Here is a 26,398-nt window from a genome sequence, read left to right as displayed (position 1 = left end):
TTTATGATCTCTTATGGAATAAAAATAATTTGGATGAGTTTTCATTGTTGCAGAATATGAAACTTGTTCTATCTTAAACTTACATTCTGAATTGAGAAAATGATAAGACTTTAGTTCAAGAATTTTTATTCTAGGCCAGGCGCGGTGGCTCACGCCTGTAATCCTAGCACTCTGGGAGGCCGAGGCAGGTGGATCGCTCGAGGTCAGGAGTTCGAGACCAGCCTGAGCAAGAGTGAGACCTCGTCTCTACTAAAAATAGAAAGAAATGATCTGGCCAACTAAAAATATATATAGAAAAAATTAGCCGGGCATGGTGGTGCATGCCTGTAGTCCCAGCTACTCGGGAGGCTGAGGCAGGAGGATTGCTTGAGCCCAGGAATTTGAGGTTGCTGTGAGCTAGGCTGACGCCACGGCACTCACTCTAGCCCGAGCAACAGAGTGAGACTCTGTCTCAAAAAAAAAAAAAAAGAATTTTTATTCTAATTAATTTTTTTCATCATAGAGTAATATTAGTACAGACATAGAAATGTTTAATAATTGAATTGTAGATCCAGAAGATGCTGACTTTTAAAAAATTCCTGACAGCTTTAGTTTCATATTTTGGTAGAGCAAGTTCCTGTCCTTTAAGCTCTGAATTAATCTCCATGTCCCTGGAAATAATGCATGGTGATTATAAAAAAAGGAAAAATCTAATTTCTCATTTCTCTGACCCTTCAAAAAAGTCAGCTTACTGTGAAATATTGATACATAAAACTAATTTCATGTATTCTATTCCTCTGTGCTTAAAGTGTGTTATAATATAGTGCATAGAGATTTTTTTAAAAGTCCCTCACGTTCTTTTCATTTTTAAAATTTTTTTCCCCTATACCTTGAGGACAATACGTCATATTCTTTTGACAGAATGTATATGTCCCTAGAAAAAATATATATAACCTAACCTGGTTAGTAAAAGTGAAAACATTGTTTTATGTATTCTTTTAGTAACTGTATCTAAATATAGAAATAGCTTGCATCTTGTTAAAATATTTAACCTCTTGTAGATGATTTTACAAAAGAAACATGTAGTTTTATGTCCCAAGCTGCCTAGGACAGACCAATATCTACCTGTGTCCTGGAGTAAATTATTAATAGTATATCATTTCATTTTTCACAAGTGTTCTAGTTTGGACAATAAATTATAGTGTCATCCAAATAATTACTCCTGCTCAGTATTAAATTTGTTAGATCAGAGACTATGCAGTGACACTGCTTTCATATCAGGCTCTAAATATCTGGTGGACATCAGATAATTCTGTAACTAAAAAGTTACAGAATCAGTTTGTGAGGGAAATGTGCATATACATAGCTGCGGGTACCTAGACACCTGTATAGTATATACATAAAGTGCTTCTTTGTTTTAGGTGGCTTTTTGGGATCTTAAAAAAATAATCAAACTTAGTCAATTGTTAATTTAACAAATATTTTCCTATCATGAATCCACTTTAAAAAAAAAAACTAAATAAATCTTTACACTAACAAATTAAGGTGCATTGTTATTTAATTTGATACTATGTAGTTTACCCAGGTTGTGCCCTCTGTGCTGTGGTCCGGCTGGATTCCACCTCTTTACCCATCCAGGATAGAGTCAGAGTCCAACCTGGCAGGAACTGAACGTGTCTGAGCTACACGCTTTGACTCTGTTCATAAAACAATGATTATCTGATGTTTATCAGGCCTTTTCTCTCGTGACAGTCATATAAATATGGATGATGATAATCTGATCATAAAGATTCTAGCAGTAAGACACTCTGCTTAAAGTTAAGCATTACTGTTAGAATTTATTAACTGAAATTTTCTAGCTACTTTCTTGGGGAATGTTGTAGGTTTTTTATTGTCGTAAACTATGCATAACATAAAATTCATCATTTTAATCATTTTTAGGTATAAAAGCAATCTTTTTTGAAAGTATGATATGTATTACGAATAGCTATATAGAACATATTTTAGCAATATTAAATTTTTATTTTTGTTTTAGACTATCCGCCATTATCTGGATCCTTTGTGGCACCAGCTTGGAGCCAAGACTAAATCCTTAGTTCAGGATTTGAAGATATTACGAACTTTGCTGCAGTATCTCTCTCAGTATGATTGTGTCACATTTCTTAATCTTCTGGAATCTCTGAGAGCAACCGAAAAGGCTTTTGGTCAGAATTCAGGTGGGAGATAAAAATACTAATAATATTCTAGGAGCTGATTTGAATAAAGTGTTAGATTTTGGTGGGCAATCAGGTGTGAGGAGTGCTATATTCAACTATATGTTATACTAAGATTTCAAATTATGTTTTATGTTCATATCACAAGGATGTAGGTTTTATTGATAGCTAATGTTTCCGCCCACTTAACTTCTGTTCTGTGTAATAATAAATATTCATATCCATTCTGGGCGATTTTATTTCTAGAAAAGACTGTAGTACAGGCAGTCCCCAGCTTAGAAATAGGTTGTGTTCTGGAAGTTTAGAACTTAAAATTCATTTTCCCCAAAGAAAAAGCAAGGAAGTGTGGGGTTTCATCAGCTGGAGTGCCAAAGACTGAAGAGCAGGAGAGATTTATAGGGATAGATACACATGCAGCTGGCCACCATCTTGTTTTCCTACCACTGTTGTGGCCTCTGTGGCTTCAGTTGCTATTTGACTAGACCGGTGGTTTTCAAAGGATGGTCCACAGGCCCCTGGGGTCAAGATTTAATACAATGAATAATTTGTACTACTTCTTCAGGGCATGCTTAAGTAACAAACTATAGAAGCACGACAGTAAAGAATGCATTGACTGCTAGCACGCTTTCATGACGCTGCCTTGGTTTATGCTAAGGCACCAGCAGCATTACCCAGCAAAGCTTTACACCATCACTGGAAATGTCAACGCAGTGAAAGAAGTCAAATAACGTCTTAGTATTATTATGAGAAAAGTTTTGACATCACAGACCCCCCTGAAAACATTTGGGGACCCCTAGGAGTTCATGGGCCGCATTTTGAAAACCACTGATCTAGCCAAACAGTGATAGAGGCCACAATAGTGGGAGAAAGTGTGGTTGGTAGGAAGACAAGGTGGTGGCTGGTTATATATGAGGGCTGTCCGGAAAGTATCCAGCCATATAACCGTTCTCGTATATACTGACAATGGCTGGATACTTTCTGGACACCCCTCATATGTCGGTTTTGTGACCATCGGAGACTATTTGAAATTAACCATAAATTGAAAACACTCTTTTTTTTTTTAACTTTTCGTATTAGGTTGGCTGTTTCTTGATGCCAGCACCTCAATGTTTATAAATGCTCGAGCAAGGGTTTATCATGTTCCAGATGCCAAAATGAGTAAAAAAGGCAAAATGTCTGAAAAAATGGAGATTAAAGAAGAAGAGCAAGGTATCTTGTAGGGTTAAGTCTTTAAATATGTCTTTTATTTAGGTATTTGGTGTGGAAATGCTTATCAAATTAAAGTGTAATTTAAAATCTTTAGCCATGTAAAAAGTTTGTGTCTGTATGTTAAATGTATATAGGTATGTTATATGTAACATATGTAATGTATGTTAGTAATATTCAGTGTGGCAAGTCTTAGCATGCATTGCCAGTTGTTTCCGAATTACAAATGCCAGATATCAATCAAGTATGTTACATAAAGAACTATATGTTGATTTTTTTACTTCAAAATAATTATTATTTTTGTCCCCTAAAGTCAGAGTGGAACATTTTAAGGTTCCTTTTAATTTTTAAAGAACATAAATATACTAGAATGAGGCAAATATGAGTTTTATTCCAACATTTGTCTAGTAGGTATCATAAATGTAACTAGTTTTTTAAGTCACGGGATAGGGTTAATGCTTACTTTCTGCCTAGTTTAAAGGTCTGTTTCAAAACTTAATTGAACATATTAATGATATGTTTGAATATTTATAGGAAAAAAATGTGTTGTCTACTTTTATTCATGTTCAGGATTGTGAAAATCATGGGGATTTTAGAAATGTCATTCTGTACTGATTCCTTTATTTTGTATAGCATCTAATACATAGTGTCACAACAGACAACACAGAATCAGCTCTCATTGGTGACCATGCATATAACTTTCTATCGAGGTGTTATGAAACCTATATTAATGGTTTGAAGTATCTTTCATTTAGACCTTAAGTAGACATTTTTCAGGAAAGCAGATTTCTTATAACATTATAAAGAAAGCTTAAAGAAATGGGCTTATGTCATGATGTTTGTGTTATCTATTGTTTTAAAAGCCTTTGGAATACTTTATGGGTAAATATTATCACATAGAATGAGGTTATCTGTTATTTCTGTACAGAAACAAAAAAAGAACTGGTCCTAGAAAGCAACCCAAAGTGGGAGGCACTGACTGAAGTACTGAAAGAAATTGAGGCAGAAAATAAGGAGAGTGAAGCCCTTGGTGGTCCAGGTAGGAAAAAATGACATGATAACATCGCTTTCAAAATCTGTCAAATGAATCTCGATTTAATTAGCTCTTTAAAAGTAACTCACTATTTTATTTGTGAAATGTAGATGAATAAATGCCAAATGAACACTGAAATCCTAGTGGCAACTTCATTTCTGTTCACTTGATGTAATTTTCTGCAGGTTGAATCATTGTATATTCATGAAAGCAGGTTTTTTTTACTGGTTGGGTTCTTAGGACTTCTATTTAAAGATTGAGCTAATTCTACACATATAGTCACCAGGCTTTAAATCCGGAATCCCCAAGGAATAAGCTAATGGATCTTCTGTTTTATATCCTCCCCATGTATCTTTCCAAAGAAGCCTAAACTCTTTTATGGAGTGACATTGACCTAACCCTCCAAAAAACTTTGAAATTTTAGTGCTGTTCCCTTCAAACATGGGGTATACGAGCATTTATAGTTTAGCACAGTAGAATAAACCTGAACTGTAAATTTAAAAATAAAACCAGGTGGAAAATAAAAGAAAGCTAAATTTTAAAAAAGTTTATTGAGCCTTTAAACTCCCGTAAAGCAATAAAGGCAAGCACACAATTTTTATATTAGTAAATATGCTGGTGACGTTATCCCTGAACTACAATTTTGTGATTTAAAACCTAAAATCTTATATGCTCACTGTAGAAATAGTAAAAGGGATAAAGAAAAGAGAGAAGGAAAAAATAAAATTACCCCTAGCAGCTGCTAACATTGATGTATTTCCTTCTAGGTTTTCTGTCACATATTTAATATTTTACATTGTTAAATAGTGTGGATATAATATCCAAAATATAATATTATATCCATATAATATATAACTAATGGGTCAAATGGTTTTAACATTTTTAAAGTTCTTGGGATATATTACTGTATTGATTTACAGAAAGTTTTCGTTAATTTTCATTTCTTCTAGCAATATAAGAGCTTACCTCTTTTTCACTTAGTTAACCATGACTGGAAGTTCTCTGTATTTGTGTGTGTGTGTGTGTGTGTGTGTGTGTATGTGTGTACATGCTTTATATGTGTATTATATACATGTAAAATATATACAATATATAACACATACGTTACATATATAATAATTTTATTAATTTGATAGCTTGTTTTAAGTTTTGATATTTTGTGAGCTCAGTATTTTCTCAAATGCATTTTTCCCTCTTTTGTGAATCATTTTAGTCTCTTTTGCCAGTTTAGACTATGTCCTCAGTTTGTATCAGCTCATTATATATTAAAGATACTAACATTTATATTTGTTAAATAAAGCATTTTTTTTTGTTTGTAGCTTTTTTAATGCAGTTTTTTATTCTTATAGAGTGAATCTTAAAGTATAGTTATCAGTCTTCTCTGAGCTTTTTTCCAATGCTTTTAAGCCTAGAAAATCATGTACATCTGGAGAGATGGAGAGTAGTCATTTCTTTTTTTTTTTTAATGATTTAACATTTGACTATAATCCCTTTAGAATTTGTTTTAGTGTGTAAGATCTGGAAAATTATTAATTAAAAAGAATTTATTTAAAGCCTTCATTATATCATGATTGTACTTTCTAATATATGTATGTATTTTTTATTTTTAATTACTATTGGTTCATAATAGCTGTATATCTTTATAGGGTACATGGATGTTTTGATACAGACATATAAGCTGAATTAATCAAATCAGGGTAATTGGTGTATCCATTACCTCAGGCATTTCACATTTCTTTATGTTAGAAACATTCCAATTCTACTCTTTTAGTTATTTTAAAGTATACCCTAACTTGTTGATTATAGTCACTTTGTTGTGTTATCACATATTGTTCATTCTATCAAACTATCTAACTATATTTTTGCACCCATTAACCATCCCCACTTTATCCTCCCCTCCCCCTGCTACCCTTCCCTGCCTCTGATAACCATCATTCTACTCTCTGTCTCCATGAAATCAATTGTTTTTAATATTTAGTTCCCAGATATGAGTGAGAACATGAGAGATTTGTCTTTCTGTGCTTGGCTTATTTCACCTAACATAATGTTCTCCAGTTCCATTCATGTTGTTGCAAATGGCAGGATTTCATTCTTTTTTGTGGCTATATAATATTCCATGGTGCATATGTACCATGATTTCTTTATCCATTCATCCATTGATGGGTAGTTAGGTTGATTCTAAATCTTGACTGTTGTCAATAGTGCTGCAATAAACATGGGAGTGCAGGTATCTTTTCGATATACTAAATTCCCCTCCTTTTGATATATACCCAGCAGTGGGATTGCTGGATCATATGGTAGTTCTAATATTTTCAGTTTTTTGAGAAACCTCCGTACTATTTTCCATAGTGGTTGCACTAATTTACATTCCCACCAACAGTGTACGAGGGTTCCTCTTTCTCCACATCTTCTCCAGCTTTTGTTACTGCCTGTCTTTTTGATAAACGCCATTTTAACTGGGGTGAGATGATATCTCATTGTAGTTTTGATTTGCATTTCTCTGATGACTAATGATATTGAGCATTTTTTCATATACCTGTTGGCCATTTGTATGTCTCCTTTTGAGAAATGTCTATTCAGATCCTTTCCCCATTTTTTAATCAGATTATTTGATTTCTTCTTATTGATTTGTTAGAGCACCTTATATATTCTAGTTATTAATCCCTTGTCAGATGAGGAGTTTCCAAATATTTTCTCCCGTTCTGTGGGTTGTCTCTTCGCTTTGTTGTTTCCTTTACTCTGCAGGAGCTTTTTAGCTTGATGCAATCCTGTTTGTCCAATTTTGCTTTGATTGCCTGTGCTTTGGGGGTACTACTCAAGAAGTCCTTGCCCAGACCGATGTCCTTAAGCATTTCCCCAATGTTTTCTTTTAGTAGTTTCATAGTTTCAGGAATATCTTTTTCCATCCCTTTATTTTCAGTCTATGTGTGTCTTTGTAGATGAAGTGGGTTTCTTGCAGACAACATGTAATTGGCTCTTATTTTTTTATCCATTCAGCCATGTTATGTCTTTTGATTGGAGAGTTTAGTCCATTCACATTCAGTGTTATTAATATTGATAGGTAAGGACTTACTGCAACTTCCTGTTGTTATTTGATTTCTGGTTATTTTAGGTCCTCTCTCTCTCTTTCTTACTTCCTTCCTGTCTTTCTTTGTTAAAAGTGATATTCTCTAGTATTGTGTTTTAATTTCTTGCTTTTTATCTTTTGTGTATTTACAGTAGGTTTTTTTATTTGAGGTTATCATAAGGCTTGCAAAAAGCATTTTATAATCAATTATTTTAAACATATGACAACTTTGCTTACAAACAAACTAGCAAAGAGAAATCTAACAGAAATTCTACCCTTTAACTCCATCCCTCCTGCCCCTGCTTTTTAACTTTTTGTTGTTTTCATCCATAACTTTTTATACTATCTATCTCTCAAAAAGTTGTTATTTTTGTTAGGTTTCTCTTTTAGTCTTCCTACTCAAGATATAAGTGGTTTATATACCGCAATTACAGCAGCGTATTTGTGTACTTCCTGCTACCAGTGAATAGTGTACCTTCAGATTATTTTCTTATTGTTAATGTCTTTTTCCTTCAGACCGAAGAACTCTATTTAACGTTTCTTGTAGGACAGGTCTGGTGTTTATGAACTTTTTTTGTCTAGGAAAGTATTTCTCCTTCATGTTTGAAGGATATTTTTGCAGGATGTAATATTCTAGGGTTAAGGTTTCTTTCCTTCAGCACTTTGAATATGTCATGCCACTCTCTCCTATCCTATAAGGTTTCCACTGAGAAACCTGCTGCCAGACGTATTGGAGCTGCTGTGTTATTTTTTTTCTTTTCTCTTGTTTCCCTTAGGATCTTTTCTTTATCCATGACCTTTGGGGGTTTGATTATTAAATGCATTGTTGCTTTGTTTGGGTTTAATCTGCATGGTGTTCTGTGACATTGTTGTACCTGAATATTAATATCTTTCTCTAGGTTTGGAAAGTTCTCTGTTGTTATTTCTTTGAATAAACTTTCTGCCCCAGTCTCTCTCTTTACCTCCTCTTTAAGGCCAATAATTCTTAGATTTGCTCTTTTGAGGCTATTTTCTAGATCTTGTAGGCATGCTTTATTCTTATTTATCCTTTTTTCTTTTTTCTCTTCTGCGTGTGTATTTTCAAATAAGCTGTCTTCAAGCTCACTAATTCTCTCTTCTGCTTAGTCAATTCTGCTGTTGAGAGACTCTAATGTGTTTCACAGTCTGTCAATTGAATTCTTAAGCTCCAAAATTTCTGCTTGATTTTTTTTTTATTATTATTTCAATCTCTTTGTTAAATTTCTCTGCTGAACCTCTGTGTTGCCTTGAAGTTCACTGAGCTTCTTCAGGACAGCCATTTTGAATTCTTTGTCTGAAAAGTCACCTATGTCCATCACTCTGGGATTGGTCACTGGTACCTTATTTAGTTCATTTGGTGAGATCATGTCTTCCTAGATGTTCTTGATGCTTGTGGATGTTCGTCGATGTCTAGGCATTGAAAGAGTTAGGTATTTATTTTAACCATTGCAGTCTGGGCTTGTTTGAACCCATCCTTCTTGAGAAGGCTTTCCAGATACTCAGAGGGAGTTCAGTGTTGTGGTCTAAGTCTTTGGTCACTCCAGCCAGATCAGTACTGGGGGTGCCCCAAGCCCAGTAATGCTGTGAGTCTTGTAGACTCCTGGTGGTACTGCCTTTGTGGACTTGGGTAAGATAAGAGAGAGTTCCCTAGATTACCAGGCAAAGTTTCTTACTCTGTTCCCTCACTCTCTGTACTGGGCTGCTGGAGTTGGGGGAGGAGTGACCTGGCCACTCACCTGGTGGTCACCAGCACCAGGTCACACCCAGAGCCAGCCTAGTTTCACCCAAAGCCAGTGGTGACTGTTGGCTGCTACCTCTGATGTTTATTCAGAGCCCGAGGGCTCTTTAGTCAGAAGGTGGTGGATCCTGCCAGGACTGGGTCCTGCCTTTTAGGGCAGCGTGTTTCCTTCTGGCCCAGCGTGGATCCAGAAATGCCATCCAGGAACTAAGGCCTGGAGTCAGGGGCCTCCGGAGTCTGCTTGGTACTTTATTTTACTGTGGCTGAGCTGGTACCCACATTGCAAAACAGAGTCCTCTGAGCTCTTCCCTTTCCTTTCCCCAAGTGGAAGAAGACTATCCTTGAGCTGCGCTGCCTATATTTGGGGGAGGGGTAACCCAGGCACTGGCTTGGCTGCGACTGCTGTTGTCTCACCGGGTCATGCGCACCCCAAGTCCACTGACACCGAGCCAGCCCAGCCACAGGAATTGCCCAAGGACTGCAGCCTTTGTGGCCCGACTGCCCTATGCATTTAGTCCAGGCCCCCGGCTGCTCTTTTTCTGCCAGTGGTGGGTCTAGCAGGAGCTAGGGCTTCAGGGCAGAGGATTTCTATCCGGCCAGGCTGGTCAAAATGCCCCCTCGGTGGGCACCAGCAGAATTCTGCCCTGTGTTGTGTTTCCTTATGCCAGGGCAGCCCTGAGTTTCAGTGCAAAGCCCCACACGTGATTGTTCTTTCATAAGACTAAATAGTCTGGCTTAAACTTTATTCAAAATATTTAAGTAATCCTGCCAGAGATGTGAAAGCATTTGATAAATACCCAAGACCCTTTTTTAAACTCTTTGTAAATTATGGGTCTTTGATACCAAAAGGTAAGCTGTCTTTCCTTTCAGGGAAGCGGGGAGAGGCCATACGGGGATCAGGAGGACCAAGGAGGCAACAGTAACACAACGTTGTTTTCTGGTTTTAGGCCAAGTGCTTATTTGTGCAAGTGATGACCGAACATGTTCCCAGCTGAGAGACTACATCACCCTGGGAGCCGAAGCCTTCTTACTGAGGCTCTACAGGAAAACCTTTGAGAAGGATAGCAAAGCTGAAGAAGTGTGGATGAAATTTAGGAAGGAGGACAGTTCCAGAAGAATTACGAAATCTAACAAAAGACCCAAAGACCCCCAAAACAAAGAAAGGGCTTCTACCAAAGAAAGGGCTCTCAAAAAGAAAAAACGAAGATTAACTCAGATGATAGGAAAATCTGAAGACCTGGAAGAGGAAGGCGATGTTGAGGAAGGAGATCACAGGGAAATAAGCAGTAGCCCAGAAAGCCGCTTGGAAGAAATGAAGCACGAAGAGTTTGATTTAAATCTGTCATCAGATGCTGCTTATGGAATCCTGAAAGAACCCCTCACAATCATCCATCCGCTCCTGGGTTGTAGCGACCCCTACGCTCTGACAAGGGTACTCCACGAAATAGAGCCCCGGTACGTGGTTCTGTATGATGCAGAACTCACCTTCGTCCGTCAGCTGGAAATTTACAGAGCAAGCAGGCCCGGGAAGCCTCTGAGGCAAGTTACACAAGTATGAACTGTTTCTTAAAGCTTTGAATGTCACAGTTCTTTAGGACTTAACACAGAATCTCTACCAGTTGCGTATTAGTTTTATATGCATATTAGTTTACATGCATGTTAGTTTCATTTAACACTCTACTGTTATGATGCTGGTTACATTTACGAAACCTTATTTTGCTTTCTGATGGATCTGGGAAGTTGCATGGGCAGGACATCAAATGTAGTTGCAGGACAACAAACCTAGGGGACTCCTTGTGTGTAGTTACATGCCGCTCTGTTGTTCGGTACCGTATTCTTTATGCGTTGGTTTGTAGCTTATGGGGTGCTGTATCTGAAAAAGTCTAGAAAATGTATAATATTCTAAGTCCTACCAAAAGTTAATATAATTATGACTTGGCTAAATAATTTTAATCTTCCAAAATGTCTTTCAGAAGTGGTTCTAAATGTCATCCACATAAAACGAAAGTGTTTGGGGGAATTACTGTACCAGGTTTTCTTGAGTTTCAAGAAATGTCAGATGAAAAATCTACAGAAATATCAGATGAGAAAATGATGCCTCCCAAAGAAGATAGTGTTCTGGCTCTCCAATTATCTGAGGGGAAATAAACACAAAATTAATATCCTGAACTCAGTCTGAACCAAAAACAGAGCCAAAAGAAACCTTCCTAGCAGTTTAACTAATACAGCATTTCAGAGCACAGATGAATGGAGGAGCTGGATCAGAAATAATGCAGGATGAAGAGATTAGATAAAGCTGGTAATATAATTATAGGCTGGTAACTTTTCATACTTCTCTATTGATCAACTTTGTAGATAGCTGTGTGTGCCAAGCTTCTTTCTTGCCTGAGAACAAAATAGTGTGATATTTAGAAACAAAATTTCAGAATCAGAAGGGACCTGGAAGTTTAACCTGCTCACTCCATCAATGGGAAACTGAGGCCCAGAAATGGGGAATGACTTGGTCTCAGCCACATGGCACATCCATGGGAGAACTGAGGTCTCTTAACTCATTACCTAGTGATCTTTTCCCTGTCTACACTGGAAAAAAATATAATAGGAAGATAAAGGCTAAAAGAAAAACCGAAGCTCAAGAAGGAAAATACTTCTGATAGAAGGTGAAGAAAAGGGATAGAGGAAGTGCTTAATCCAGCTCTCTTAGCGGCAAACAAGATACAAAAGCAGACCTTTTCTAAGAGAAAATCTGTCAAATTATTCTTTGAGATGCTTGATACATTCCATATGTCTTCTATGCCCGTGTGTTTGTATAGAATGTGTGATGACTCTGTCCTGTTAAGACACGAATAAAGAACTGAGAAATTACTTGTGAAGATAAGGTCATGTAGATTTCATTTGTTTATTTTTCACTAAAATGAACTTTCATAAGCTGGTTTTGATAGCTACTATCCAACTTTTTAAACAATTGTTTGGCAGAGATGCAAAGAAAAAATTGAAAAAAGAGAAGCCTCTTAAGATTGTGTGTTTTTTGATTTGTTTATGGTTATGAGGAAAGAATATTTCTATCCCTCTGATTGTATTTCAGTGTTTACCTAAACTCTGTTCCTCCTTTTAGCAAAAGAAAAAAAAAATGTGGTAATGAAACCTTTAACAGGTGGGGTTTAGACAGCTTAATTTTAGTTAATGAGTGATGAATGGAACCTTTTATTCTCAATCAAATATTTATGATTTGACCAACCTAGGTTGCTGATTTCAAATGTTCTGCTGTTCCTTTCAGGGATTAAAAATTACGTTTTTGCAATCTAAAAGAGTTCTGTCTTAACTTGCAGGGTTTACTTTCTTATCTATGGAGGTTCCACTGAGGAACAACGCTATCTCACTGCTTTGCGGAAAGAAAAGGAAGCTTTTGAGAAACTCATAAGGTAATACGCAGATCAGCATGAAGGTCACAACTACACGGAAGGTCTTTCAAGGGCCAGAGGAGTCTCTGGGTGGGGGACATCTAACAGCCCCCGGGGAGGTTGGGAAGGGGAAGAGGTTAGAGGGCCTTTCAGCAAGATAAACATGCTGTCTGATGTGTCCCCCACGTATGTCTCAGCACATGGTTCCTTTCTCTCTCCCCCTCTTCTACCATCTCCAGTTGCTTGTTAGTGGTTTAACAGAATATTAGAAATGGGACAAAGAGAACTGCTTTTCTGTTATAAAGAAATATAACTAAAACACTACTTTTCTAAGAAATAGATTCGTAAATCTCCCTCTTCCCTGCCCTATGCACGAGATTCTGCCCTCTTCTGAATGATTTTTTTTTTCTCCTTGTGAGACTCCCATTGTCTGGGGGGGGCGGGGCTGCCAGTTCCAATCACCGTCAGTAGGATCGCTCTGGGAAAATGTTTTTTAGAAGATGTGTTGTTTGTCTGAACGTAGACATGGGTATGTTTTTGAGAGTGGGTATCTGGTAATGTTCCAAATCCAAATAGAAAATGTTTTTCAATTTAACATAAGGAAAATGTTTATGAGATATTCACAAACTAGATGGCTACCTCTTACCCCTGAAAGCGTTCAAGAAATCTGATAACCGCCCACTAGGGATGTTGTCAAGGAGACTACCGCTTGGTGTGGGAAGATGGGCCAGATGATCTCTCAGGGGTCTCAGAAGCCAGGGCGAGGGCTGGATGCGGCATCATTGAGCTGAGCCAGAGAAAGGCTAGACCAGAGGAGACCATGGCCTGGACAGAGTGCAGTTGAGCCAGACCCACCTCCAGGCCTCAGACGTTGGCAGTGTAGGGCAAAACTTATTTTTAGCAGTAGTCAGCCTGCCAGGGCCCTAGGCTGGATTTCAAAATGGACAGCCATCCTACAGTGCTGGCTGTGGGTTCTCAGTATATGTGTAAGATATAGACATAGCCCAGTTAACCCGGGGCAGGCATTCCTGGAAGCAGGTGTTTACTGAATCAGTGCCATGGAGTCCCTAAGGTGGGGTCAGCATGGTACGTGGACTGTCCCCTTCCCTTCCCTTCAAATCCTCTAGAATTGTGACTTGCTGTGGCCATGGATTCTTGCAGCTACTAGTCATACAATTATTGCTCAGTCCTCTCGGCCTGTGAAAATACATTTTCTGCCAATGTGCTTATAGGATTGCTTGTGTCATGTATGTGTGTACATATTCTTGGAAAGTTATTTCAGAAATAGTGTTATAACAGACCAGGTGTTACACAGGCTACCTCTTCTCATTCCAAGCTTTTAGCACGTGCCTGTCTTACTCTCTGACTTCTAGACCTTTACTCCCCAAGGCTCAAACAGTGAACAGATATGTATTAAGCACCTGGTACATGCCAGACCCTGTGTGAATATTAAAGTGCTGAGATTACAGTGGTGCAGAAAAAGTCTCCGCCCTTCTGGAGCGTATCCTCTAGTGGAAAAGACAGACATGAAATGATTATAAATATCATAATAAATAGAAGCATACCAAGCACTGCTGGCTGCAAAGGTAAAAGAAAAGGGTGTAATAAGAGAGTGTGTCAAAGCCCTAACCCAGACCAGAAGGAGATCAGGAGCTTCCCTGAGGAAGTGATATTTAAGCTGATGCATGAAAAACCTGTGGGAGTTCCTAGGAGGATTGCGTGGAAAAGGGGGTTATGTTGAACAAAGGCGTGTGCAAAGGCTCGGAGGTATAAGAGGCCTCTTAAGGATTTAGGACTTGAAGGGCAATAATATAGCATTGAAGTGTTCTAAATAGGAAAGTGACTTAAATACCTGTAATCCTAACACTCTGGGAGGCCAAGGCAGAGGATGGCTCGAGCCCAGGAGTTCAAGACCAGCCTGAGCAAGAGTGAGACCCCATCTCTACTAAAAATAGAAAAAACTAGCCAGGTGTGGTGGTGTGAGCTTGTAGTCCCAGCTACTCGGGAGGCTGAGGCAGCAGAATTGTTTAAGCCCAGGAGTTTGAGGTTGCTGTGAGCTCAGCTGATGTCACGGCACTCTAGCCTGGATGACAGAGCGAGACTGTGTCTCCAAAAAATAAAGGAAAACAAAAGAAAGTGACCGGTATATTTTTAAAGGCTCTCTCTGGCATCAGACAGAGGAATGAGTGAGCATGGGAGCTAATGGGAAGGCTGTTGCCATTGTCTGATAAGAGAAGGTGGTAGCCAAGATTAGGCTAATAGAGGGAAGAGGACAGATTTGAGAAATATTTAGGAGATAGAATCAAAGAATTGGTGATACTGGATGTGTGAGCCAGTCCCTCCTGATCATTCTTTCACTCGTTTTAAAACATCCTTTGCCTGAGTTTTCTCTGATTAAAGTTGTCACCAAGTTACAAACGAGCACAGAGAGCTAAAATATTCAGATCAGGTTATCGGTGATTATGTTGGGGTTCCCAAGACCATCCTCAGGCTCGATGATTCACTAGAAGGACTCACGTGAGCCAGAAAAACTGTTATATCCATGTACAGTTTCATACAGCAAAACAATACAGATTAAAATCAGCAAAGGGAAAAGGCACATGGGGCAAAGTCCAAGAAAAACCAGACATAAGCTTCCAGGTCTCCTCTCCCAGGGGAGTCACACTGATGAGCTTAATTCTCCCAGCAGTAATGTGTGACAACACGTGCAAAGTGTTGTCAACAGTTTGATATCCCGAGTTTGTATTAGGGCTCAGTCACATCGACACAGACTGCCCACAGGACTGACTTCAGCCACTCAGACTCCTGCGCTCCAAAGCAAAAACCAGGCACTCACCATAAATCACGTTGTTAGCATAAACTGTCTGATCACACTGGTACCTGTGGCCCAAGGCCTCAGGCATACAAAAACCCTCTTATCGGGCAGAATATTCCAAGGATTCAGACCTTATCTTCCAGGAGCTGGCCAATGGCCAGTTCTAAGGAAACAGACCTTTCTTAGAAATGTGCAGAGTTTGAGCAGCCCAGGCCTGCTGAGTTAATCCTTCCCTGCACAATGTTACAGCCAAAGGAGCCCAACGGAATGTGAGGAGGACGTCACCTGAGTGGGTGGATTTTATGCTTCCTACTTTCTTCATGCACCTGCCTCTTCTCCAGTACATGAGGGGATCTACTCTAGAAAAGGGTACTTTTAGTAGATAGTAGTAAGGTATTAGGGACCTCATGCCATTCCTGATTTTTTTTTTTGTATAAATGTAAGGGGTACAAGTGCAGTTTTGTTACATGGATATATTCTGTACTGGTAAAGTCCGGGCTTTTAGTGTAACCGTCACCTGAATAGTGTACATTGTACCCATTACCTAATTTCCCATTCCTAATTCATGCAAGTGCCTTCAACCATCAAAGAGCTCAGTGACAAGATGTGGATAAAAGCCCTGCATAGATTGGAAATCTCCTCCGCCTGGAACATGTTTCAATTGATAACAATAATTTCCACACCAGGTTCTAATGTCATTTTATCTATGATCTGGTATAATTTTTTCTAAACTCTCTCACTGGTGACTGTCTACTTATTATAAATAAGATCTTCCCATTTTACACAGCAATCAGATGGTTACACTATTTAGAATCTTAAGATATTTATGTTCCCAGAAAACTTGGGGAATTTGAGAGGTGTTTGTTTTGAAAAGCAAAAACATATTTGAGGTGCATTGCTGGAAGAACATTTGCACTGCGCCTGTACTTAGAGAAAAATTTGATGTGAGAATGATATAACATGCTTTTGCCAAGACCTCCATGGGTGATGTTGTAAGAAGAAAAGCAGTGGTACTATTTAAAATAACCAGAAAGGAATGAATCAGGCAAACTGACAGTGAAAGGATTGTTCGGCTGGATTGAAGATCAGTAGATTACAGATGACAAATGAAAAGCAAAAAGATTACACTTTTAAGTATTTATAATAAAATGCTCCCTGGGTACAAAAATTAGTAATAACATCCTCAGTATACATAGTTTCGAGAGGAGTCACTCCTTTTCAAAGGAAGGGATAAGATTATTTGAAATTTTACAGTTAGGAAATATGATCACGAAATAGGTTATTGTGAGGGCTTTTGAATAAATGCCCTCTGGAAGAGACTTCTAGTTCAGGATCTCCTTCCTGCATCATCATGTTGTGCAAATACCATTGAAGATATTAAAGCAAACACAGGAAACCTCAGTACTTTAAGTGGGAATAGGAATCTGAATTTTTAGTTATTGTTTTGGGTCTATCACATGTAACAGAGTAACTCGGATAATTGTGCTAAATGTTGAAAACAGGAGACTGAATATTTACAACTATGGCACATTTTTGTTACATTAGAGTTACTGGTTAGGAAGATGTCACAGTCCAGGTTTCATCTCTGGAGTGTATTTTTTGTCAGATTCAACTTATAGATATGTTATGACATTTAGTGATAAACTGGCTGTTTTCTGTAATATTACTTGAAACAATTATGGAATCATTTGAAAGCAAATCTTTAGTTTATTAGTATAATCGTGGATAATAAGAGAATGAGGTTACCACATTATAAGACAAGTACAGTCATAACAGCTAATATTCATATAACACTTACTATGCACGAGGCACTATGATGTCATCCTCATAACACTCTTTTGAGGTGTATTTTACTATTACACTCATTTTATAGATGAAGAAATTGAGCCACAGAGCAATGAAATGACTTGCCTAAGGCCACAAGCCAGTAAGTGGTTTCTGATCCACACGGTAGGGAAACAGAGACTGCACTCTAACCCGCTACGCTCTGTAGCCTCTCACACATTACAGAGTAATCAGGAAATTGGGATGGCCCCATATGTGATGTGTAGTTTATAAAATGTAGTTCTATGTAGTACAATAAGGAGGAATGGGGGGGGGGGACAGCAGTGAATTTATAATCTCAAATGTTAAAGAAAAAGAAATTTAAGAGCAATGATTTTTTTGAATGGTTTGCCCTCTGTCCTCCGCGGAGTGCAGTGGATGTAAAATGGGACAGTAATGAGTGGCGGCGGCGGCCAGAGCCACTACCACTGCAGGGGGCTTCCAGCAGGTAGCACTTGACAAAGGAAAGTGAAACTGGAACCATTGCGTGGCCCCTGGGATCTGCTTATAAAAGGTTGTACTGATAATAACTTTGCATTTGTAGATTGTCTCAAATAGTATAGAATTTAAAATTATGATTTCTGTTCTTTAGTGGTGTCTTTTAATGGTAACCTGCTCTAAGGTATCATTTATCCAGAGTGGTTTAAGAATTGGTTCATCTGATTTCATTTCCTTTAATCGGAAAATCTGTGCTGTTTTCACGCTTGTTGAAATTAGTTAATACCTACGGTTTGTCTTCTGGTTCACTTCATCCTAGACTCTTATTACAGTTCCTCAGTTCTGCAGGTGTTTTCATGGTTGCTTTGTTTCCTCAACTCAGTTGTAAGCCCCACGAGGAGAGAGACCCAGCTTACTCGTCTTTTCTGTCATACCTGACACAGATTGGACATACAGTCCTTGCAGTTTCACGGAATTGATTGTAACATACTTTACTGGTTTTGAAAAATAAGCCTACAGCAGACCTGGCTTACCCTTGCTGTGATCATTGAGTCTCTCTCATCATGCTGTAGCTCTGAATCGCAAAGTTAGGTTATGCATAATCTTAGTTATGATTGTACGGTCCTCTAGATCTACAAGGTGTAAGATATGAGCTACCTGGAAGACAGGAATTACTGTGTGATCACAGTTATATCCAAAGCACCTAGAACACCACTCAGGAGTACTCCATAAATGTTTTTAAATAAATGCATGAGGGAGTAATGAATGCTGCTCCGAAGGCATAACCTACGCTGCTGATTTTTTGTTTTAATCTCTGATGGAAATTTGATTTCTTGTATCAACCTTGATTTTCCGTTAAAATTGAGGGTGTTTAGTAGGGCCTCCCACCTGGAGTTTTTTGAAGTCCTATCATATATGTGTTTTCATTTTCTTAATCACTGATTTTTAACCATCCCTGTTTTATGGCTGCCCTCAAGATACTTGAATATAAATGATTTAAATTATTTTTTAATGCTCAGTAGCACTTTAACCTTACAAACAGTCTCAGCAATCTCTCTGTGGCATTTTTTACATGCTTATTTCATGTCTCAAGTTTTTGAATATAAAATAAAAAATAAACGACAGCTTTTTTTACTCTGGAGGATCAAGAAGTAGTACCCAAACAAGAAATTCTCTCTACTCCCTCTCCCTATCACTTGTCTTTGCATGTTTACCTCCAATACATTTCTTGTATTCTCTTTTTACCACTATGGTCAGGTAGATCATATTCAACATTATAATTTATAAATCTTTGCATTATAATTTACATTACAATTTAAAATCTAAAATTTTGAAATTAGTTCCCAAAATGTTTAAAATGTTTTCTCCGCCAGGGAAAAGGCTAGCATGGTGGTCCCTGAGGAAAGAGAAGGCAGAGATGAAACAAACCTAGACTTAGCAAGAGGAGCAGCGTCTACCAATGTTCCCTCGGACACTCGGAAAGCCGGTGAGTCCTGCCCTTTGCCAAGCACCCTCGTTGCCTGCGGAAGAGGCTGTGAATTCCAGAGTTACTCTGCGGAGGCTCGGTTTTTCTTGACAAACTCTTAAAAATGGAGATCAGGCGAGGGAGAGGATGTGTGTCCCTGTGCTCTGACCTCAGCTCTGCCATTTACTGACCACGTGTCCTCCCCGGCACAAAGGCACCGCATCATCTGCAGAATTCGTGGGGCTGAGTGCTAGCCACCCCAGCTTAGAATGAGTTATGTTCCATAATTGCATTTAAATTTGGTTGGTTGAGACTCAGAATGTACTTTTGCAAAGAAACTTTGGTAAACGGTAAATAGGTTCTTAATCAAAGAACCCAAAGAAGCCAGTTTAACTCACAGAGGAGCTGAAGGAAGTTTCTCCTTCCTTCCTTCCTCTGCCTCTCCCCTTAGGTGTATACATAGGTAGGAGTTGTTTGGGCTACATGCACTCTCTTTCTGTATTCGTTTGTTACTTCTTGGTACCTCCCCAGATCCCAGGCATTTGGTACTCTTATTGCTGTGCAGTGTCCAAACTGTGGCATGCCACCAGGACTTGCTGAATTCTAAGTACACCATCATCCAGAAGTAACCATTGTCCCATTCCCCGCAGTCTCATTTTCCCATGGCAGCAGCTGATTTCACTCCCTTTACCCACCTCTGGACTCACTGATACAAGCTCATCAGCTCCCCAGCGAGCATTTTTAAGTATCTACTGTGTCTGCTATTTTAAGCATCTATTATCGGGCTTTGTCCTAGGAATTGGGAATACAGTGACCAGCGAAATGTGGTCAGTGTGACAATGAGGGACTATATAGGGAACTACAGAGGGGAGACCATAGCAAATGTGTTTGTATCTATGAATCATTATAAGGAAGGAACTGCCAATTGACTCTAATGTTCCTATTAACTTCATTTAGTTTGAGAGAAATTGCCTCTACTTTTTCTAGAAATCTTTTTGAAAATGTAAAAGAATGTGGAATAATACCATATAGTGTTATGTAACCATCCATCAGAATTAACAACATAAACGTAGATTTTAAACTTTAATTGTCACATTCCCTCTTTGAGAGTTCTTCTCCTGTAACATTACTTGAAATGCTACCCATTTTCTATAGGTGGCCAGGAACAGAATGGTACACAGCAAAGCATAATTGTGGATATGCGTGAATTTCGAAGTGAGCTCCCGTCCCTGATCCATCGTCGGGGCATTGACATTGAACCTGTGACTTTAGAGGTTGGGGATTACATCCTGACTCCAGACATGTGCGTGGAGCGCAAGAGTATCAGTGACTTGATCGGCTCCTTAAATAACGGCCGGCTCTACAGCCAGTGCATCTCCATGTCCCGCTATTACAAGCGACCCATGCTTCTGATCGAGTTTGATCCCAGCAAGCCTTTCTCTCTCACTCCCCGCGGGGCCTTATTTCAGGAGATCTCCAGCAACGACGTTAGTTCCAAACTCACTCTTCTCACACTTCACTTCCCCAGACTCAGGATTCTCTGGTGCCCCTCCCCTCATGCCACCGCGGAGTTGTTTGAGGAGCTGAAACAAAATAAGCCACAGCCTGATGCGGCGACAGCATTGGCCATCACAGCAGACTCTGAAACCCTCCCTGAGTCAGACAAGTATAATCCTGGTCCCCAAGACTTCTTGTTAAAAATGCCAGGGGTAAATGCCAAAAACTGTCGCTCCCTGATGAACCACGTTAAGAACATTGCAGAATTAGCAACCGTGTCACAAGACAAGCTCACAAGTATTCTGGGGAATGCCGCAAATGCTAAGCAACTTTATGACTTTATTCACACCTCTTACGCAGAAGTCGTATCTAAAGGAAAAATGAAAAAATGAACAATGGTGCCTGTTTTCTTACCCCAGGACTGTGCTTTTCACCTGCTTTTTGCCAGCCATGATAGGTCATTATTAATTATTAGCTTAGTATTTCATCCTCTTCCAGTGCTTTTAATGATTGTGTGTTCTGTTTCCAAGGTCAGTGGACCAGAAGCTGGGATTCCTTTCTGAACTTCGTGTTTGGGCCTCATGTTAACTTTCCCATGCCTGCCATCTTCCCTCCCTGCACTGTCTGTGCCAGGCCTAGCGTATTCAGTTTTTAAATGAGGTGTGTCTGGATCAGATAAAGTTTCTACAGTGTTTACAGGAAGCTACTTTTGAGACAAGCAGAGATTTGTGTTTCCTACACAAACTGAGAAAACACACAGCCATGTTCTTAACCCTCTGTCTACACGGTGCCCTCTGGAATACGGAGAAGGACCATCTCTTTGCTATTCCTGAGCAGTTCTCTCCACCACGTTCTTCAACTCCGTACTTCTTCCACCTGTCTGCCTGTGAGGAAAATTCATGGGGCGTTGCTACTACTAATTTAAGACAGCCACCTCCAAAACTGGCTGACTAGTCTTCCAATCACTTGAATATATGTAATGTATACTGTAACTTGATTGTTCAAAACCAGTATTTTTAAAACAAAATGAATTACCTATTTGCAAAATGTGATGATATAGGTGAAGGAGCTCTTAGAATTCTGTTTTTGCACATATTCAAAACCTCTTGTTAATAAAATCAGAGGTCTCTAAGCCTAAATGGCTAGTTATAGAGTCTTTTTAGACTTCCTCTTTTCCCAGCTCTCTTATATCATAAGGTGCTAGCACCATATCATATAGAAACGCAACATAAACACATCCTTAGTCTCTCTTAGTCTGTCTTTGATTCTCCATGTATCATGTTCCTGTGCCAGCCTGTGCTAGGGTGCCTCCTTCATTTTCTGTTTGAAGACACAAATATAAGCAAATGAGTGGCCCACAAGGCTGCTTTTTTGTTTTTTCTGTTTTTTTTTTTTTTTGAGACAGAGTCTCGCTCTGTTGTCCCAGCTAGAGTGCAGTGGTGTAGTCATAGCTCACTGCAACCTCAAACTCCTGGGCTCAAGCAGTCCTTCTATCTTCAGCCTTCCAGGTAGCTGGGACTATAGGCACACACCACTATCCTCCACTAATTTTTCTATTTTTAGTAGAGACAGGGTCTCACTCTTGCTCAGGCTGGTCTCGAACTCCTGAGCTCAAGCAATCCTCCGGCCTCAGCCTCCCAGAGTACTAGGATTACGGGCATGAGCCACAGCACCCGGCCCACAAAGCTGTTAAGATTTGGTTTTCCTTCCCTGAGATAAAAAGTATTGTAGATAAATGGAAGAGCAATGCATAGAATATATAAAAAGTCAAAAGAAATATATATGTTTGAAAATCCATAAGAAAACAATCTCATTCTAAACTTCCTTCTGATTGGTTCTGGTTGGCTTTTTACCGAAGTGTACATACATATGGGATATTCATAACATCTTTTTGTAATTTTTAAACTTTTAATATTAAACATTATTAATTTAGCTATTATTCACATATTTAGTAATGAGTGGTAAATTTTCTACCTCAAGAGCTAATCTAGACATCAGCTCTGCCAGCTGTATCACATAGTTCAAGGTCTCATCAATGTCAGCTATTTTTTTGTTTGCTACACTATTTGAACTAATACACAGTGGATCATGTAACAGAAAATTGTCTTCAACTCTAACAAGGTAGTTTAAACTGTCCTTTCCAATCTGAACCTCTCATATTGACATCTTGATTTGTTGGTACTTAACAATACATAGAATTTTGAACTGTATGCAAGGGTACTGCAAGAATGAATTGAGGGGTGTCGAGAACCAGACTGGTTATCACAACTCTGTAAGGTGATGTGGAAAGCAGGGAAGAGGACAAGAAATGAAAATTAGTTTAAGGCAGAATAAAGGTTTGGGCTAACTAATTTTGTCCCAGGTTTAAAATATAGCCCCTAGAATAGAAAACAAAAATGTAGGATTATTACATTCACTTTTGTATTTATTATTTTATTGAAAAATTCAGTCACAGTTCAGAGTACATTAAGATAGACCTACCACTTCAAACAGTAATGGCTATTATGTTTCTTCACCCTATTCTAACACTTCTCACAATATGTAATTTCTATTTTTTCTTCTTGTATAATTCCACTTGCCTTTTATTGTTGTTTCATTATGTAAAAGGAAAATCTTAACATAGAACATTCCATGATAGGGGTTTCATTCCAAGTTAAGTTTTCAAAAATAAGCTCTTCTTAAAGCTTCCATTTTAAACAGTCCTTGTTTTCTAGTACAACGTAGATAACAATCTCACTTGTATTTAGTACCAGTGCCCCTTGGCTCTCAAAATCTGTTATTTCCTGTCGTACCTACTGAACACTTGAAGACAGGTGCTGTCTCATGTGTGTTTGAATTATGAACGATAATTTCTAATGAATTCTAAGATGGTCATTATAGGTGAAAGGCTCTCGCTGCCACTTCCTCTTCCAACTAAATAAATACATTTTAATGTATTTCCAATTGTGGAAAGCTTTCAGTACATCTATCAAGTATTTCCTTCTCTCGGCTTTTTTTTTACAAATTTTTACAATCTAAGAATCTTTGGTAAAAGAACTAGAGATGCATGCAGTTGCAAAATCAGTGTATTTATTTTCTAGCATCATTTTGTTAACTTTGCCTTTTTCTCTCAAAATAGTAAATGTCCAATTAACTTAATGGACTCGTGTAGCTTTTTTAACACCTTTTTTAAAAGCTAGATCAGCAGCATTCTATTTTATAAGGTTTTTGCATAAAAATTTGAACATATGAAATCTTGTGAGAAATCATTTTCAGTTTTGTTTGTTTAAATCATAGTGCCTTTCTTGATATTTTCTTAAAACTATACAAGAAGAAATCATTTTCAGTAGTGGTCATAAATATCATTTTTTTTGGCGAGAAGTTACTGTTTGTTTCTTCAGTTTGAAGCTCAGTAGACTGTATGTCTGCATATGTTTGTTTGAGTGCACCAGGGTGCAGCTTCCCAGCTCGTGAGGGACTGAAAATAATTGTCTCATTCATCACCCCATTAGGACATGATTGGTTGAGGCTAGATTTGGTCACGTTGAAATAACAGAGCATAGAATTAATAAATTGCCTTCAGCTGGAAAACCTACACTAACGCATATCTGAAGACGTGGGTTCGGAAGGGAGACAGGCATTATCGGTCTTTACTTTTGTTTTTCAAGCATGATTTGATTTTCTTTTGGCTCAGAAAACTTCTTTGGGGAGATTCTCTTCTCCTTTGTGTTCAGTTTAGCCTCAAAATGTCCCCTTAAAAACCAATATTTTAGGAAAATTCTTTTCTCATGATTGAGTATAGTAAAATTTAGCCAAGCTTTGACATGAATTGTCATTTTTCTTTATTATTTTGCTTTCTATTTTGGTTTAGAGCTATTTCCTGTTCTAATCTGAACTTCAGCACTTAGTTAAACATCAACCAGGTTTTTGGTGGCCGTTGGAGACTATGCTGGTGTTTTTTAATTTGAAGATATGTAAGCCAAAACTTGGACGGGAGTGAAACATAAGTGATTTATATCAATGTGTAACAGAGTTGTGTGTGTATGTTTAATAAAATGTATATTTATTCAGTATTTTCCTCAGCATTTTCTGGGAAAAGTAAAAATAGCAATGCATAGTAAAAGGGCATATATTACCAGCAATGTGTTGGTAAATATAATTTAAAATTCAGAGAATATTTAATTTTATTCCTTTTTGTTATGCAGAATAAATAAAGCTGAAATGCTCTTTGAGCCACTGCTTTTGCTGTTTGACTCACTTGGTAACCCACTTTCTAAGGCTTCAAAGTATTTTTTTTTTTTTTGCTTGTTTTCCCTTCTTGCTTTTCATTCTGTAGCATGTCTCCTTAAGGAAGAAAAAAAACACTATTCTCCTGAAAATACAAATACTCATTTATTGGTGTGTAATGAGTGTGGTAAGTACAATGCCTGGGACATCTTAACTCAACAAAGATTAATTTCCTGCCATTCCTACCTCATATGTTTTTGTTCCTTTAATGTCAAAGTTGGAAGAAATGAATTATCCTTTCAACACAGTTGGAATTTATTGTAATCTCTTAAACAAGTTTAATTATTAGTTTACTGATTGGCTGGTTTCAATGATTTAATTATTTTTTGCTTCTGATTTAAAATGTAGATCCTCATCCCTTTTTAACGAAGTGTGAAGACAGATTATTTCTCAAAATATTTTAATGTCTGATTAAAGACTTGGCAGAGTAACAAATCGTTTCTTAGTAGCAGTGATATAACTCACATTTTTTTTAGCACTTCGGCATTATCTCATTTACTCCTCACAACAAAGCCATGAAGGTACTACTATTTAATCCAGTTTTACAGTGAGGCACAGAGATACTAAGTATTTAATAATCTGCCCAAGGTCACCCAGTACTAAACTATGATTTGAAACCCAAGCAGTCGGACTCCAGAGCCCATAGTGAAACACTGGGGATTGGGGGTGGGGGGTAGTGAGAAACTGGTTTGTGTCCACTTGTATATATTTATATAAAATTGTGTAATTTTGCATAGTTACAATTATGTCATAGAGATAGCATATTGCTTTGTTTTCATACCTCTCTTAGGTAAAAGTGTCAAGAGCAAGTATGCAACTTAGAAAAAGGTAAACTAATACTGAGCACCCTTTTTGTGTACAGATAGATGTTGCCTGTGCTACCTCTGGTTTTTCGGGTCTCCGTACCTTTTGCCGATTGATAAGGATATTTTGCAACCTTATAAAAACAGTGATCGATTTGTAGAAAACTGATGACAATGCATATGATTCTCATCCAGTAGCACTGCCTAGTGCGACACTAACCAGTTTTGCATTTGTTGGCAAATTTATTTTTGTATTCCTTTGACCAACTATAAATCTCCAGGTCCTTGATTTTCTTTTGAGCCAGTCTTAACATCTTCCTGGATTCCTCATTAGTTGAGTCAAACCAAATCTTTGACTTCTATTTTTTTATTTTTGTATAGAGTCATGGTTTCAACTTTTCAAAATGATATTGCCAACGTGAACTCTGAGACCTCCCATGTAATAATAAAACTCTGTTTCCAGCCTCATACATCCTAAAGTTAAACTTTATAAAATAGAAGAAGATGCTATACGTCCATATATATATATATTTCTTAAGTATATAAGAAGTATAACTTGGTACTAAGATGTTAATATACTGAAAACTATACATTGATATTAATTTTAGGAACTACAGACAAATTTTAAGATCCTGGCA

The 26,398-nt window shown here is 38.1% G+C and overlaps 1 protein-coding gene across 1 annotated transcript in view; it reads left to right on the top strand.

The window, feature by feature from the left end:
- The window catches only part of ERCC4 (ERCC excision repair 4, endonuclease catalytic subunit), a 29,503-nt gene extending 7,038 nt beyond the window's left edge, over window positions 1-22,465 (top strand). The window contains exons 5-11 of the mRNA XM_069486104.1: window positions 2,015-2,195; window positions 3,270-3,401; window positions 4,327-4,437; window positions 10,202-10,793; window positions 12,581-12,673; window positions 19,103-19,215; window positions 20,350-22,465. Of these exons, the coding sequence (XP_069342205.1) occupies window positions 2,015-2,195; window positions 3,270-3,401; window positions 4,327-4,437; window positions 10,202-10,793; window positions 12,581-12,673; window positions 19,103-19,215; window positions 20,350-21,083 (1,956 nt within the window). The 3' untranslated portion in view covers window positions 21,084-22,465. The remainder of the gene's footprint in view (window positions 1-2,014; window positions 2,196-3,269; window positions 3,402-4,326; window positions 4,438-10,201; window positions 10,794-12,580; window positions 12,674-19,102; window positions 19,216-20,349) is intronic.
- The last annotated feature ends 3,933 nt before the right edge of the window (window positions 22,466-26,398 follow it).

The sequence above is a fragment of the Eulemur rufifrons genome, chromosome 14 (assembly GCF_041146395.1).
Source record: "Eulemur rufifrons isolate Redbay chromosome 14, OSU_ERuf_1, whole genome shotgun sequence".
In the NCBI taxonomy this organism is placed as follows: Eukaryota; Metazoa; Chordata; class Mammalia; order Primates; family Lemuridae; genus Eulemur; species Eulemur rufifrons.
This window is presented reverse-complemented; position numbering and strand designations above follow the sequence as displayed.